Here is an 18872-nt window from a genome sequence, read left to right as displayed (position 1 = left end):
AAAGGTCAAAGGACAAATTGTGTATCAATGTCGATCAATATCGTGTACATGTTAAATGAATATCTTATAACAGTAATGAGTTATTGCAAAGGTCATTTTATGGGTCACCAAGGGTCAAAGGTCAAATCATTAATCAATGCCGATCAATATCGTATACATCCCATATACATATTATATTTCAGTTTGAATATATACAAAAGGTCATTATATGGGTCACCAAAGGTCACTGGTCAAATTATTAATTAATGTGGACCAATGTCGTATACATTTCATATGCATAACTTATAACGGTGATGAGTTATACGAAAGGTCATTATCTGGGTCACCAAAGGTCAAAGGTTGAATTGTGTACCAATGTCGATCAATATCGTGTACATGTTGAATGAATATCTTATAACAGTAATGAGTTATTTCAAAGGTCATCATATGGGTCACCAAAGATCAAAGGTTAAATTGTTTATCAATGTCGATCAATATAGTATACATTCACCATGCATATCATAATTTAGTTTGAATATATACCAAAGGTCATTATATGGGTCACCAAAGGTCACAGGTAAACTTCTTAATTAATGTGGACCAATGTCGTATACATTTCATATGCATATCTTATAACGGTGATAAGTTACCATTGTCCTTCAATATCGTTTATACATTGTAGCATGTAAGCATATCTTATCGCAACGTCTATGACAATATAAACTGGTACCGAGACCCAATACTTTTATGTGGTTCAATATTCAACGGGGTCCATTTTCAACGGGTATGTAAAGAAAATTTAATATTAGGTTCCGTTTTCCACGGCATCCCGGTTCCATTTTCAACGTTGAAAATGGACCCGGGTTCCATTTTCCATGGGGGTCCATTTTCAACGTTACACCGGCACTCTAACCTATTAAGATATCACGGCACTTTTGTTGGATTAGAGATTGTCCTGTGTATTATTTATATAAGTTACATAATTACCATTTGGACCTTTACTGTACACCTTGTTGACGTTTGAGCTGTTAAAAATGCTTACGTTTTGTCCTATTGCTTCCATTGGATATTTCAAATGAAAAATACACGTGACCTATTAACATTTGCTGTAATTGCTTTGAAATGAAAAAGTAAAAGTGAAGTCGCTAGATAAGAATAACACATATTTCGATTGCAACTGTACCGTCATAGACAATATCATTTATGTCATCGTTCTTGAGAGTATTTACAGATTCATTCGAGGTACATTGTATATGCAGATGCTGTATGACAAGACGGCACTCACGTTAGTGGTACAAGTCTACTTAAGAATTGTGACACATTCTCTATTGTCGGCCAGAGGTCAAATTAGAAGCATTGGCAAGAATATGTAAATAAGAATATGAAAATTACATGTAAACTCCGTCAGTATTTCCTATCGACGCATGTCCTTATATTAAACGTGTTGTAGCATATGATTTGATGATGCATTATTGATATATAAATATTGTGACTTCTATCATTGTGCCCTGATTCATTTAACTTAAACGATCAAGATATAAGAATGGCAAATTCTAAAAATGAAACTAGTGAATTGGCTTTGCTATCAAATCTGTCATGTATCGAAGACAGCAATGAAGTCGGGGTTGAGAAGGGGAATGCTACGAGAACGGCGGACATCAAGGACAATCTTAGAGGAACATGGTCGAGGAAATGTGACTTCATTCTCTCGTGCGTCGGGTTAGCTGTCGGGCTCGGGAACATCTGGAGGTTCCCATACCTCTGCTACAAAAATGGTGGTGGTATGATCAAATAAATCAGATTCTCTTAAAGTAAGTAAATTGATATCAAGATTTGGACTAATTGATTAGCCAATGAAGTACGGAGGTTATTTATCAATGAGTCATAGCAGGTACCAAACAAGCGCCAAGTACTACCTTTTAGCTCGTCTGGCCATGGTGCGGCATCCGTTGTCAACGTCTCCCTTCATACGAGTTCTCAAAAGCCAAACTGTCTAGAATCATAATATGTATATCGTTGAATAAAGCCCCGCAAAGTTTACAAAAAGAAATTTTCAAAGTCACAAGGGTTAAATTTGTTTAAACATTAAAACCATTTTTTCTTATCAATACCCGTGGCTGGTAGATTCCAAAAATGACACCCTCGAAAGTTTGCGAAAATTAAAGACCTTGACCTTTACTTCAGCTCACAGGAGTCAAATTTATTGAAACATGCAAACGACTTATAATTAACGCAAAGGCCTAGAATCAATGTATATGGCAGGCAGATTCCTTGTATGACGCCCAACAAAATTTGCGAAAAGAGTTTCTCACATACTTTTTAGCATTCAAGGTCACAGGAGTCATATCTTTTTAAAACATTCAAATGTCATTCTAACTACCTGAATTACATATGGTTGGTTGCCTTCCGGGTTTATTCCCGACAACGATTCCGAAAAGAATTGGCATTGATAATTATTTCATGGATCAAATTGTTAACTCACAGAAAATGCTATTCTGATTGACTGAATGACAATTATCAAAGTAAATACCAGGTGAGCGATGCATTGACAAAGAGGCCAATGGTCATGGTATTGGGTTAGTATAAGGACTGCCAGTACAATCCAAGTCCTGTACCAACTGTTGTAGGGCACTAACTATACCATAGTATGTATTAATGTCCCTTGTATAGGTGCCTTCCTCATACCTTATGGAACATTCCTGGTGTTTGGTGGAATTCCACTCTTCATGCTTGAAATAGCTTTAGGACAGTACATGAGCCTATCGGGACATCACGCTTGGAACATCTGTCCCGTGTTTCAAGGTAAGTGATAAACTTACTCGTCAGCTATTCCATATAGCTGGTTCGGAGACGAAGAGGCCTGTTTTATAAAACTTGTAAGTTTTCCTCGATACAAATATGCAGGTGCTGTCTTTGTACGATGGGTCGCTTAAATGTCATACAGTGATTTACATGATACACTGGTCAGATGATACGTAATCTACATGATACACTGGTCAGATGATACACTGGTCAGATGATACAGTGATCTACATGATACACTGGTCAGATGATACACTGGTCAGATGATACACTGGTCAGATGATACAGTGGTCAGATGATACGTAATCTACATGATACACTGGTCAGATGATACACTGGTCAGATGATACAGTGATCTACATGATACACTGGTCAGATGATACAGTGATCTACATGATACACTGGTCAGATGATACACTGGTCAGATGATACGTAATCTACATGATACACTGGTCAGATGATACACTGGTCAGATGATACGTAATCTACATGATACACTGGTCAGATGATATAGTGATCTACATGATACACTGGTCAGATGATACGTAATCTACATGATACACTGGTCAGATGATACACTGGTCAGATGATACATAATCTACATGATACACTGGTCAGATGATACAGTGATCTACATGATACACTGGTCAGATGATACAGTGATCTACATGATACACTGGTCAGATGATACACTGGTCAGATGATACGTAATCTACATGATACACTGGTCAGATGATACACTGGTCAGATGATACGTAATCTACATGATACACTGGTCAGATGATAGACTGGTCAGATGATACGTAATCTACATGATACACTGGTCAGATGATACACTGGTCAGATGATACGTAATCTACATGATTCACTGGTCAGATGATACACTGGTCAGATGATACACTGGTCAGATGATACGTAATCTACATGATACACTGGTCAGATGATACAGTGATCTACATGATACACTGGTCAGATGATACACTGGTCAGATGATACGTAATCTACATGAGACACTGGTCAGATGATACACGGGTCAGATGATACATAATCTACATGATACACTGGTCAGATACGTAATCTACATGATACACTGGTCAGATGATACATTGGTCAGATGATACGTAATCTACATGATACACTGGTCAGATGATACACTGGTCAGATGATACGTAATCTACATGATACACTGGTCAGATGATACACTGGTCAGATGATACACTGGTCAGATGATACGTAATCTACATGATACACTGGTCAGATGATACGTAATCTACATGATACACTGGTCAGATGATAAACTGGTCAGATGATACACTGGTCAGATGATACAGTGATCTACATGATACACTGGTCAGATGATACGTAATCTACATGATACACTGGTCAGATGATACACTGGTCAGATGATACATAATCTACATGATACACTGGTCAGATGATACAGTGATCTACATGATACACTGGTCAGATGATACGTAATCTGCATGATACACTGGTCAGATGATACACTGGTCAGATGATACACTGGTCAGATGATACGTAATCTACATGATACACTGGTCAGATGATAAACTGGTCAGATGATACGTAATCTACATGATACACTGGTCAGATGATACACTGGTCAGATGATACCCTGGTCAGATGATACACTGGTCAGATGATACACTGGTCAGATGATACAGTGATCTACATGATACACTGGTCAGATGATACACTGGTCAGATGATACACTGGTCAGATGATACGTAATCTACATGATACACTGGTCAGATGATAGACTGGTCAGATGATACGTAATCTACATGATACACTGGTCAGATGATGCACTGGTCAGATGATACACTGGTCAGATCATACACTGGTCAGATGATACGTAATCTACATGATACACTGGTCAGATGATACAGTGATCTACATGATACACTGGTCAGATGATACACTGGTCAGATGATACGTAATCTACATGATACACTGGTCAGATGATACACTGGTCAGATGATACACTGGTCAGATACGTAATCTACATGATACACTGGTCAGATACGTAATCTACATGATACACTGGTCAGATGATAGACTGGTCAGATGATACGTAATCTACATGATACACTGGTCAGATGATACACTGGTCAGATGATACGTAATCTACATGATACACTGGTCAGATGATACACTGGTCAGATGATATAGTGATCTACATGATACACTGGTCAGATGATACATAATCTACATGATACACTGGTCAGATGATACACTGGTCAGATGATACATGGGTCAGATGATACACTGGTCAGATGATACGTAATCTACATGATACACTGGTCAGATGATACGTAATCTACATGATACACTGGTCAGATGATACACTGGTCAGATGATACGTAATCTACATGATACACTGGTCAGATGATACGTAATCTACATGATACACTGGTCAGATGATACACTGGTCAGATGATAAACGTAATCTACATGATACACTGGTCAGATGATACGTAAACAAATCCCCGCTAACAGAAAGTATCAGTTTTACGGTTTGTTTAGCGTTTCACATTTATAAGTTGTTGATTTTAAGATTTCTCGCTCCATATGATTATTTCACAAATTAAAAACGTAATCAGAAAGAGAAACATATGATTTCGTCATTTAAGTATTGTTTAACGTCCTATCGACACCAAGGTCATTTAAGTATTGTTTAACGTCCTATCGACACCAAGGTCATTTAAAGACGGCCAGTATGCTTCAGTGAGATTGTATTATGAAGTCGCCATCTGTTCGTGCTAACAAAAGGAGACCAACACGAATATATCGCCATTTTCAAAAGCACACGCATACACTACACGCAAGCATCTCGTACACAGGGCAGGCCGCCCTTTAATGAAAACTAAGCTCCATGTCATTGGGAGGGGAAGGTACAGTTAAACACAAGGTTAAAAGCATTCATCCTCCCTGTAGAATATCTTTTCCATAACATAATATTTTCTAATTCAAGATAAGCCATGTGTTTCCTGGAACGTTGACTAGTTCTTCAGTTAGGATTTGTACTGGTATATACAAATCAGTGCTAATTTGGTAAAATAATGCAATGATAAGGAACACAAAAAACACACTACCTGTGCTGACGGCCATTTTGAAACTTGGTGACAAAATTTATTCAAAATCATTTTAGTCCTTTATGACAAGTAGCGATTTAACAGAAAAGTTGACGGACAACGGACGCCACGCCATGGCATAAGCTTACCGGTCTGAACGTTAATGGTAGCCACGGGGAAAATATCATAGGAAAATATATTTCGCAAAAATAGTCATAACAATTTCGGGTATTTTTTACGATCAAACTCAAAATAAATTTAACAGAACTAGACATGCATATTAAAACAACTTATAATGTTAAAGCCCCTGTCACACCAAGCCGCGTTGCCACTGCGTTGGCACGGAGTTGTTTAATATTCCGAAGCGCCCTGAGATCGCAAGAAAACCATGATATTTTCAAATTCTGCGTCCCATAGTCCTACCTAACCACAAAAGAAGACTCTTATTAGAACGCCGTACAATCTCCGTGCAAACGTCACGACCACACACATTTGTACAACGACGTGCCCGCGGAGCTCCTATTGCGTTGTAGATCTGACTGCGCGGCTACGGTGACCTTACGGCCGAGCGACGGTGTTTGTTTTGAGCATGTTCTATGCGATCCCACAGCGTCTACGGGCGATGCCACTGTGTTGCGGCGGCGATGCTTGCGATCGTACTGCGCGCGCCTCGGCGTTCTGTATTTTTCTTGGACGCCGTGGGATCGCCGCAAGAACGCTGCTCTGGTGTGACAGGGGTTTTACTAGGGACCAAATAGACGGACAAAGGAACACAGACAAAAGGGCGATTTGACCAGCCCATCATCTGATGGTTTTTTTTTACATAGAAATGAGATACATGTATGTTCTGATACCAGGTACTTTATCATATTTCCTGACATGTTATATCTTTCACGTTTTGTACACAATATAACTATTGACAACATGCAGTTTACCATCCATTTTTGTTATTATATTTCATCTGCACTAGTTTAGCTGCTCTTTTATGTGTACATAGACATTTAACCCCACACGTTTTAAAATTCCATCTACCCCATCTCAATACTTTTTGGCTAAAACTGAGCATAACTGTCGACGGGCGTTTAAAGATAATAACTCAATCTGGGCATGTTCGACAAGGCAGTTAAGGCACGAAATGTCGCATTATGTGATCAATTCTACTGTACATTTTCCGTAGCCTTTTTCAAATTTTTCTTCGTGTTCATTTGGCGCTTCATGCGAATGTTACTAAAAACGACATCTAAAGGCAACTGTAAATCTGACACAAAACAGATGGTAAAATAATGATTAATAGGAACCATTACAAAGTACAAAGAATATAGGTCGTACAAGACGAGCTCATTAAACGTTGTTGGTATTATTACACATTTCATTTATATTGATATTACAGGGATAGGAATATCGAATGTGGTCACGTGCTTCTTCATGAATATGTATTACATCCTGGTACTAGCGTGGAGCGCCTACTACCTCGGTTTGAGTATAACGTCAGTCCTTCCCTGGTCACACTGTAACAACACATGGAATACTCAGAGGTAACTAATCCAGAAACCGAGGTGAATACAACACCAATATCATCAATATGTTTAGTTTGGTGAATTAACATCAAAATCTACCTGTAGTATATTTTCTTAAAAGTTTAAAATTGTTATCCATCCGTATATACTAATCACATGTTATCAAATGTTGGAAAACTTAATCTGCTTTACAGATAATTTATTGCGACTTTTAAGATTCGAAAAAAATGTTTGTTGTGTATTTCTGAATACAATATAGTATTTTCATCACAATTTTATTCTTCTTTATTTCCTGTAATCTTAAAGCTGTTCAATAGAACAAGAGAAAAGGAATTTCACCAATGCTGTTGGATCCTGTAGCAATTCCACGTGTGACCCGAACTGGATGAAACCTGTTGATCCTGCTGTGGAATTCTGGGAGTGAATATGTTTTTGTTATAGTTTGCATGATTTAAGGTGGATCTACTGTTCCGACGGCTGAAGTGGGATTGCCTTTTTAAAACGTCTATCAAACCACCATTTAATGCACCTTTTCTGTGTCAACGAGTCTTTGAAAATACCATTTAAAACTTTGTCATTTTAAGAGTACGCAATTTCCTTTATTGTGGTAGACGTTGTTTTCGTTTCACAAATCAACTTTATTCAAATTATAGTTCAACATCAATGTTGTTGATACCTTACTATACCTACCTAAATATAGGTTACCTATATACTCAGCTTTTGACATATTCTGTAGGCGGAAAGTTCTACAGATGACAGCAGACATCACGGACGGTGGTGGTATAATTTGGGAACTGGCATTGTCTCTACTTGTAGTCTGGGTGTTGATATACTTCTGTGTGTGGAAGGGCGTAAAGTGGACTGGAAAGGTACGAAACTATCACTCATAGATACTGTCTATTTATGTAAACTTTATTTATTTTACAACAATTGTGAAACAAGTTATATTAACTTATAATAATCAAGCGCACGAGGGGGCTTACTGTGGGAGGAAACCGTAGTTCCCGGGGAAAACCCACGTGGTCGGGCAGGTGACCCCATACCTTTTTACGTCCGATCGCGGAATCGGACACTGGCCGCCTAGGTGAAAGGCAAGTGTGTTACCACTGCTACCCATTTATGCATGGTATAAAATTTACAACTCTAGCATATGTACGTAAAGCCGCATAGATAACTCTAACACCTTCCTGTGCTGCTAACAGTGCAATTTAAAACTCTTTAAATTGAATTAAAGAAAAATTCTGTATCAAAAAAGTCGTTTCTGAGATGCCTCCTATGATGATAGTAGCCGACATTTTAATTGGTGCTCTGTTTGGAGATGGCCCCGACCCTAGTATCCGACATCTTAATTGAGGTTCTGTTTGGAGACCCTATATTAAGTCCCATGACTTGTCTATATGTGTAAAGCGACACTTGTTACACCAGGTCCGTTCTCAATCCTCATCACTGTAAATGAAGATAGGCATTAAAGAAGTAATCACCAAAATCCTCACTGCTATGTCTTCCTTCGTTTTCTTATTATATGTGTCCACTTGACACCAGTCCTAATGTGACCCCAGCTTGTTATACATGTAGGTGTCTACTTGACACCAGTCCTAATATAACCCCAGCTTGTTATACATGTAGGTGTCTACTTGACACCAGTCCTAATATAACCCCAGCTTGTTATACATGTAGGTGTCTACTTGACACCAGTCCTAATGTGACCCCAGCTTGTTATACATGTAGGTGTCCACTTGACACCAGTCCTAATGTGACCCCAGCTTGTTATACATGTAGGTGTCTACTTGACACCAGTCCTAATATAACCCCAGCTTGTTATACATGTAGGTGTCTACTTGACACCAGTCCTAATATAACCCCAGCTTGTTATACATGTAGGTGTCTACTTGACACCAGTCCTAATGTGACCCCAGCTTGTTATACATGTAGGTGTCCACTTGACACCAGTCCTAATGTGACCCCAGCTTGTTATACATGCAGGTGTCTACTTGACACCAGTCCTAATGTGACCCCAGCTTGTTATACATGTAGGTGTCTACTTGACACCAGTCCTAATATAACCCCAGCTTGTTATACATGGAGGTGTCTACTTGACACCAGTCCTAATATAACCCCAGCTTGTTATACATGTAGGTGTCTACTTGACACCAGTCCTAATATAACCCCAGCTTGTTATACATGTAGGTGTCTACTTGACACCAGTCCTAATGTGACCCCAGCTTGTTATACATGTAGGTGTCTACTTGACACCAGTCCTAATGTGACCCCAGCTTGTTATACATGTAGGTGTCTACTTGACACCAGTCCTAATGTGACCCCAGCTTGTTATACATGTAGGTGTCTACTTGACACCAGTCCTAATGTGACCCCAGCTTGTTATACATGTAGGTGTCCACTTGACACCAGTCCTAATGTGACCCCGACTTATTATAGGTGTCTACTTGACACCAGTCCTAATGTGACCCCAGCTTGTTATACATGTAGGTGTCCACTTGACACCAGTCCTAATATAACCCCAGCTTGTTATACATGTAGGTGTCTACTTGACACCAGTCCTAATATAACCCCAGCTTGTTTTAATGTACAGTTGAGTGTAGACTAAAGGTTACACCCAAGTGCACTCCGAGTGCACTCCATTTGGACTTGGAGTGCACTCCGTTTGGACTCCAGGTAAACTTGGAGTGCACTCCAAGTGGACTCCGAGTCTAACTGGAGTCCTATAAGACACCATGCCTACCCCAGTTCTATAATCAGACTATATCATATATATATATTAATACTTTGATGCTTTTAATACGATTTACATATATAAATAAATAGATTTTTACAAATTACTTTTGTTCTGTTAATATTACTATTAACATTTGTTTAGTCTACTCGGAATATTTCTTTTATTGTTAATACATGGTAATAATGCCTACACTGTACATGTTAAATTTATATTTATTAAGATCCATAAAAGACAGTTATACAATTTATGCTATAATCAGGTTTCTATGAAAGTTAATTGCTTATTATTTCATATTTCATTAAGATGTAAGTAAATTGTATTTCATTTTATTAAGGAATTGAAAATTATTTCAATTAGAATATTTATTACTGTACATATATCATGACTGTAAAGGAAGTTCAGATAATATATCTATATTACGTTATTGATTATTCAAAATATTGAAAGTTTACAGTATTTAATGAATTATGTGGGTTTTTTTTTATATAAGACATTCTCTACATATATGTACTCAATTCAGGCAAGTAATTATAAAATGAACAATCATTTTAGTTGATATATAATAGGTTATATATATTTAAATGTATCATTAGAAAAATATACATTTACAACTGTACATATTCACGAGCATTACCTAGTTAAATTAATGTTCTGACATAACGTACACACAAGTATGTAGTTCTGGACTACCCATAATAAATGACAGTATCTGTTTAATTGCTATTATTATTGGCCATGCATGACTGACTCTGGCCTGACACCCCTGATACTGTGCCAGGTGAGTTTTAGGAGCCAGCTACAGGTACTGTCCTGAGTTCACAGAAATACCTGTGTCAATACTGTCACTGTATGGCTTCAAATGATGAAGCTGTGCAAAGCAGGGTCACAGTGTTATAACCTCAGGCCAATTAACAGAACAGTAAGATTATCTCCTGACTTGAAGGAAAGGACTGTAGCTCTCCATTTGAGAGGCCTTAATCAGACCAAAATTACATGTATAAACTAAATACCAGTGTAATTAAGGTGGAAATGTCAAGATAAGTTGTAAAACCATTAACAAATTGGTTAACAGGTTTAAGAAGACAAACTCTATTGAAATGAAGTCATTCTTTACTGAAATTAGAAAGTAAAAATAAGCTGTTTCTTATTACAGTGTAACCTGTCTAAACCGTAAGTCCTTGAGACCAAACGTATTGGCTGGTTTATGCAGGTGTCCGGTATGTAGAGGTACAATGTCGAATGATATAAGTTCAAAAAAAAATAATGCAAATCAAATTAAGAAATGACGCAGTTCTTATCTTGTAAGATTCAAAAATATAAAGACATTGCTTTAAAAAAATAATTGTAAAGAAAGAGATTAAAGTAAAAAAACAAAAAAAAAATTCAGTGTAATTCAAAATGGTATAATGAATGTAAATTCACCATTTCCCAAAACCAACCTATAGCTTTATACCCGTAATTAGTACACATTGTTCTCATCCAGGAAATAAGAGTATAGAGCCTGAGGTAAAATTTGCCTCAGGGCAGTTGGACACGGCAACCTATGTACCATTTACCTGTAAAACTGACCTGTTGGAACTACATCTTTTTCTATCCATTCAGTCAATATCTTTCTATCCCATTCAGTCAATATCTATCATGATATGTGTCACTCATACATTGTATGTAACAGATACAGGTCATGAATGTACAGTGGTTGTTCAGGCCAATTATAAAATCACAAAATTAAATGTTCAAACTTAAAAAAAAAAAAATGCATAAGGCCCGCTGCAGTTGGTGTATGGAATGTTTGATAAGTATTTACTTAACTCAAACATGAAAATTATATTAATCTATGTTGATTTACATATTGACCTCTAATACTCTATACATGCTTCCATTATAATATCAAAGACATAAAGTAATAGTACCAATTTGAATTTTTTTTTTTTTTTCAAATTTTTTTTTTTTTTTCTATAAATGACTTATAACTGTTTTAATAATACTGTAATAGGAATGGACAATCATATACAAAAAAAAAATGTAATTTCAAAAGTGTCAGATATCGACCGTCACAAGTCTGTACCTATATTTCTATAAGACCTTGATAAAGGTTAGCCGGAGTTTCCTCTGGCCCTGACACCATATTACACCAGACATAGTGTGTGTCAGGGCCAGAGGAAACTCGTGCTAGGTAAAGGTAAGGTGTGATGACCAGTTTCCATCTAACAATTAAGGGGGTCTTTATCTAGTTAGATGACCGTGTGTACACCTGTCCAGATCTTCACACCTTACGAGGTAAACTTGGAGGAAGGGGTCATTATTGGGGTCAGTGTAAGTCTGTCCACACCCCTGTAATCACGCTTGATATACAGGTAAATATTGACCTGGAAGTTGAGGGGGGGGGGGGGGGGGGGGGGAGGATGTATCTGATATAACTGTTAAAAGAACTCCGTGTACATGTATGACCTGGATTTAATGAGGCAGGCATAACAAAAAAAAGTTGGTTTACCAAATAGAAATGTAAGTCTGGTGTTAAACTGTAAATCAAAATTAGACATTAGATCCGAATATGCTACCCAGGTGATAAAAAAAAACTTTCTTTTTTATTGTATGTTAAGATAAATATAAACTGTTTGGAAGAAAAGTATTTGAAATATATTAAAAACAGTACTTAGTACTTCGAGTACAAGTTATGTCCAGTACACAATCAAACTCTACATTTTGAGAGACCACAAACAACTTGCCAAATTTATATACATTTTTGTTTATTGCCAATTTTCTACTAATTGACGTGGCTTGTTAAAACTCTTCAAATCAAAGGAATGCTATCATACATTTTTCAACGAAGTGCCAGATCTATTCATTTTATATAGGGTTTACTAATAGAAAAAATCTATTATATTATATATATAGATGCTGTTAGTTAACCAACGAAAAATGACCCAACAAAATAATAAGATGATATATACAAAGATAAACCAGTAACACATATCTTATTGTTACATGTTTAAGGAGTCTAAATGTATAAGAGTATACATCTATCTATAAACATTATGTATATATGTACTTGGTTATAGGTACATGTGATACATGTGGACCCAGGTAGGATTGGGGCCTGATAGGACTCCAGGTAAACTTGGAGTGCACTCCGAGTGCACTCCAAGTTTACCTGGAGTCCAAACGGAGTGCACTCGGAGTGCACTTTGTGTAACCTTTAGTCTACACTCAACTGTAGGTGTCTACTTGACACCAGTCCTAATGTGACCCCAGCTTGTTATACATGTAGGTGTCTACTTGACACCAGTCCTAATATAACCCCAGCTTGTTATACATGTAGGTGTCTACTTGACACCAGTCCTAATGTGACCCCAGCTTGTTATACATGTAGGTGTCCACTTGACACCAGTCCTAATGTGACCCCAGCTTGTTATACATGTAGGTGTCTACTTGACACCAGTCCTAATGTGACCCCAGCTTGTTATACATGTAGGTGTCTACTTGACACCAGTCCTAATGTGACCCCAGCTTGTTATACATGTAGGTGTCTACTTGACACCAGTCCTAATATAACCCCAGCTTGTTATACATGTAGGTGTCTACTTGACACCAGTCCTAATGTGACCCCAGCTTGTTATACATGTAGGTGTCCACTTGACACCAGTCCTAATGTGACCCCAGCTTGTTATACATGTAGGTGTCTACTTGACACCAGTCCTAATGTGACCCCAGCTTGTTATACATGTAGGTGTCCACTTGACACCAGTCCTAATATAACCCCAGCTTGTTATACATGTAGGTGTCTACTTGACACCAGTCCTAATGTGACCCCAGCTTGTTATACATGTAGGTGTCCACTTGACACCAGTCCTAATATAACCCCAGCTTGTTATACATGTAGGTGTCCACTTGACACCAGTCCTAATGTGACCCCAGCTTGTTATACATGCAGGTGTCTACTTGACACCAGTCCTAATGTGACCCCAGCTTGTTATACATGTAGGTGTCTACTTGACACCAGTCCTAATGTGACCCCAGCTTGTTATACATGTAGGTGTCTACTTGACACCAGTCCTAATGTGACCCCAGCTTGTTATACATGCAGGTGTCTACTTGACACCAGTCCTAATATAACCCCAGCTTGTTATACATGTAGGTGTCTACTTGACACCAGTCCTAATGTGACCCCAGCTTGTTATACATGTAGGTGTCTACTTGACACCAGTCCTAATATAACCCCAGCTTGTTATACATGTAGGTGTCTACTTGACACCAGTCCTAATATAACCCCAGCTTGTTATACATGTAGGTGTCTACTTGACACCAGTCCTAATATAACCCCAGCTTGTTATACATGTAGGTGTCCACTTGACACCAGTCCTAATGTGACCCCAGCTTGTTATACATGTAGGTGTCTACTTGACACCAGTCCTAATATAACCCCAGCTTGTTATACATGCAGGTGTCTACTTGACACCAGTCCTAATATAACCCCAGCTTGTTATACATGTAGGTGTCTACTTGACACCAGTCCTAATATAACCCCAGCTTGTTATACATGTAGGTGTCTACTTGACACCAGTCCTAATATAACCCCAGCTTGTTATACATGCAGGTGTCTACTTGACACCAGTCCTAATATAACCCCAGCTTGTTATACATGTAGGTGTCTACTTGACACCAGTCCTAATGTGACCCCAGCTTGTTATACATGTAGGTGTCTACTTGACAACAGTCCTAATTTGACCCCGACTTATTATAGGTGTCAATGAACACTAGTCCTAACATGACCCCGACTTAATTAATTTGTCTACTTGACACCAGTCCTAATATGACCCTGGCTTATTGTAGGTTTTAACTTGAAGAGCTCGCATGACAAGATGTCGACTATTCTGAAGAGAAATGGACGATCACGTTTAAAAAAAGTTCACATTCAGTGTAAATTACACCTGCCCTATATCTGTTATTACAGTAAATACTCACCACAAGGGCATATTCATCGTTATTTTTTAAAACATAATCCTTTCGTTTTCTGGCCGGAATGACAATGACACTGATTTTATTCTGAGAAACTAATAGTGTAGATAACAACATTATCATCTCATTAACTGCCAAGAAGCACCTCATTAACTGCCAAGAAGCACACCGCAGCTGCGGAAAAAAATATTAGATACAGGTTTTCCCTTTGACTAGACTGAGAGTTTATATGTTGTATTTATATAAAGATAATTTACATGTTTTACATTGATTATTCTTGGCTGGTTTTCTATTATCTTAAGCACTATTTTTTTACGCGGAACATTTAGCGCACTTCATTTAATTTGCCTTTGTCCAGTTGGCATCATCAGCCCATAACTGCAATATGAAAGTAGTTCAATGCTCAAATAAGCATACATTGTATACTATTTCGATATCAACTCAAGTTGGACTTAATACCGCCCGCTTCTGTCCGATCCTGTAGGCCTAATGTTGGGGGAAAGCTCAATAGTCTTAAATGCAGGAATAGTTCAAAGGCAGAAATAACATGGACGTGAGATTATCAGAGCTTTGAGGAAGTGAACTGTTCTGTTAGATCTATATAATAGGCCTCATCGAGGTATACATTGTAAGATTGTGAAAATATAAAGGAGATTTTCAACAAAAACAAAGGTAAACATCTTCAATTCCCGCCCCAGAGTGATGTACGATTTTCATATGTTCAGAATCAACTCATAATGTTTTAAATATGCCAATTTACAATCAAAATAAATTCATAATAATAACTTAAACGGTTTGATGCTAACCCAATCCTGTTAATAGTCCGAATGGACATTAGACTGGGAATCAAGCGTTCTAGTCCCTGTGCGACAGGTGGTCGAAATAACGCCTCCATTTGAATCAATGTATATAAGGAAAGCCAATCGATCAAAAAGAACTATCAGTAAAAATGTAATGAGTTTTACAGCTCGTATCAAAGTCACAACCAACTCTGTAACATATTTCGTAAAGGTGGCTGCTCGTATCGAAGTAGGAGAGAACCGGAGAACACAGTCTAATCATTATTCAGCTGGCGGAACGTTTTAATAACAAACTTTAAATTCAACAACAAACTTAATTTTTCGATTAAATCATGTTATTTTTTATGCTGCTTTATGGTAAATGTGTTACATAATCGTATTTGTCTCAATAATACGGTTTGGTCATCATCTAATGATGAATTCATACTAATTTTGTAAGGATTATCAGTATTGAATGGCGGGGGTTTGATGGTAGCATGTTGTCCTTTACTAACCCCAGGGGTCTGATGGGCGGTGCCAAAACGAGTCAAATTATTTCAGAACTCAACTTAAAATATTACTCCCAGGTTCAGAAGTCTTGGAAATAAACATTTAACGTGCTATACACAGTAACCTTACCAACCAAGCAACCCGATAAGATATTCATCTCGAATGGAAATTTGATGTTGGTGAACACTTTTCTGATGTCGTTAATATTGTAGTATCTTCGATACCTCAATTTTGTGTTGTACTAAAATCTGTTATTAACGTTGTTTTACAGGTTGTGTACTTCACAGCTACTTTTCCCTACGTTATACTACTTGTTCTATTGGTTCGAGGTCTGTCACTAGATGGCGCCTCTGATGGTTTGGTGTTCTACCTGAAGCCGGACATATCACGACTTGCTGACATTCAGGTAATATATGATTCACATAGATATCAAATGACAGCAAAAACAATACCAAATGCTGGGTCATGTGTTTATCAGCATTCAGATGTTATGTAGTTCGGGAATAGGTGTTAGAATAACGTTAAGAGTTTATGATATCACACTTAGAAAATACGAATGTTGTATCCTCGGGGTAATACATCAAACTAAAACAAGTTACAGGATTAATAGTAGTGTAGTTATCTTTTGATTATTATCATTGTTTGACAGTTTCTATGAAACCACTGCTCAGACCGGGCAGGGGACAGCATGTTTCAGTGAGGTAGCACTATAAATTCAACATCAGTCTTGCGCTATCACAAGGAGACAAACGTGAACATTCTGCAGCCCAAAACACACATATATACACTCACAACGCGCACATGGCGGTCATGAAGGATTTCGGACATGCCTTAAAAACAAAAAGAGTCCCAGAGAGCTTAATTGGTCGCATGGCCAGTTAGGAATTATGGCAAGTTTATTATTTCTAATGTTCATGTTGACCGTAATTATTATGTATATGATGTTAAGGAAATGGTATACAATATTTGTAACACAGGTGATATGATTCACTTATTCATTGGCGAATCATAATGTAAGGTTTTTCATAGATACGTTGTCCAAGTGGGTTCATTGTAATGGAATACCAAAAATTACTTTTGTTAGTTTTTTGTTAATCCTGTGTAGTACCTTGAAAATAGGTAAAGATTACTCAAATCCAAGGATATTGCGAATACGCGTCTTCTCTGGAATTTGAAAACAGCATTGAAGTTTTTATATTTTTTTACCCATTTGACTTCGAAAATATCGTTTATATGAGATAACTTCATACAACTCTGTTCCAGTTACCTTTTGGCAATGCATCCGGCCTCTAGGTCTTCTGAAGCTTAAGAAGAAGAATCTTGAAGCTTTTAACACATTTGATCCCCGTGACCTTAGGTTTTAGTTGAATAATACCGGCATAGAAGTTTGAAATGTGAAAAGTTTACGGGCGGTGGACGACGACGGACGAAGCCATAGGTGATGCCGACCCAATCCTGACCTCCATAGGTGATGCTGACCCGATCCTGACCTCCATAGGTGATGCTGACCCGATCCTGACCTCCATAGGTGATGCCGACCCGATCCTGACCTCCATAGGTGATGCCGACCCGATCCTGACCTCCATAGGTGATGCTGACCCTATCCTGACCTCCATAGGTGATGCTGACCCGATCCTGACCTCCATAGGTGATGCCTGACCCGATCCTGACCTCCATAGGTGATGCTGACCCTATCCTGACCTCCATAGGTGATGCTGACCCGATCCTGACCTCCATAGGTGATGCTGACCCGATCCTGACCTCCATAGGTGATGCTGACCCGATCCTGACCTCCATAGGTGATGCTGACCCGATCCTGACCTCCATAGGTGATGCTGACCCGATCCTGACCTCCATAGGTGATGCTGACCCGATCCTGACCTCTTTATGTGATGCTGACACGATCTTGACCTTTCGGGTCAGATGACCTAAACACCAAATCCAAACCCTCCCAGATGGTTCCTGCATTTGCACTCACCATGTCAGCATGTTCACGTTCACTGTTTTCAGTAATGAACACATTACAACTTGTTTTTACTGCCACAGATGTCATATATATGGGATAATTTTGGGCTGGGATAGAGTAATCTTACTAAATTAAGTTAGACACCCAAATGCCTTATTTACCTTTGTGACCTAAATGATGTCCAAACATGTTATCATCACTAAGCAGTATTCTTTTTCCTGCTTAGTATATAGAATGCTTCCACAATCTTCTTTTGTCAAGCATTTTTCAAAAACCTTTTGTCTTTATCTTCCCTATCGATGTTATTGTCTCCACTGGTTGACTGCCTATTCCCCAGCCAAAATTGTCTGATTTATGCCCCGCCTCCAAACTTGGTGCCTTTGTACCGCGATTTAAGGGTTTATTTAGTAGGATATAAACCAAAAGCACCTATATCTCAGCTCATTGTCTTGTACTTACTTAATTTACATACACGTATTTTTGACAAGCACTGACATACAAATATATACAACATATATACTCGCCTGTTACTAG

The 18872-nt window shown here is 38.1% G+C and overlaps 1 protein-coding gene across 1 annotated transcript in view; it reads left to right on the top strand.

The window, feature by feature from the left end:
• Nucleotides 1-1522: 1522 nt before the first annotated feature.
• Nucleotides 1523-18872, top strand: part of LOC117315097 (sodium- and chloride-dependent taurine transporter-like) — a 59963-nt gene continuing 42613 nt past the window's right edge. The window contains exons 1-6 of the mRNA XM_033869243.1: nucleotides 1523-1760; nucleotides 2650-2781; nucleotides 7267-7411; nucleotides 7700-7813; nucleotides 8130-8262; nucleotides 16644-16778. Of these exons, the coding sequence (XP_033725134.1) occupies nucleotides 1523-1760; nucleotides 2650-2781; nucleotides 7267-7411; nucleotides 7700-7813; nucleotides 8130-8262; nucleotides 16644-16778 (897 nt within the window). The remainder of the gene's footprint in view (nucleotides 1761-2649; nucleotides 2782-7266; nucleotides 7412-7699; nucleotides 7814-8129; nucleotides 8263-16643; nucleotides 16779-18872) is intronic.

Source organism: Pecten maximus, chromosome 17, assembly GCF_902652985.1.
Source record: "Pecten maximus chromosome 17, xPecMax1.1, whole genome shotgun sequence".
In the NCBI taxonomy this organism is placed as follows: Eukaryota; Metazoa; Mollusca; class Bivalvia; order Pectinida; family Pectinidae; genus Pecten; species Pecten maximus.
This window is presented reverse-complemented; position numbering and strand designations above follow the sequence as displayed.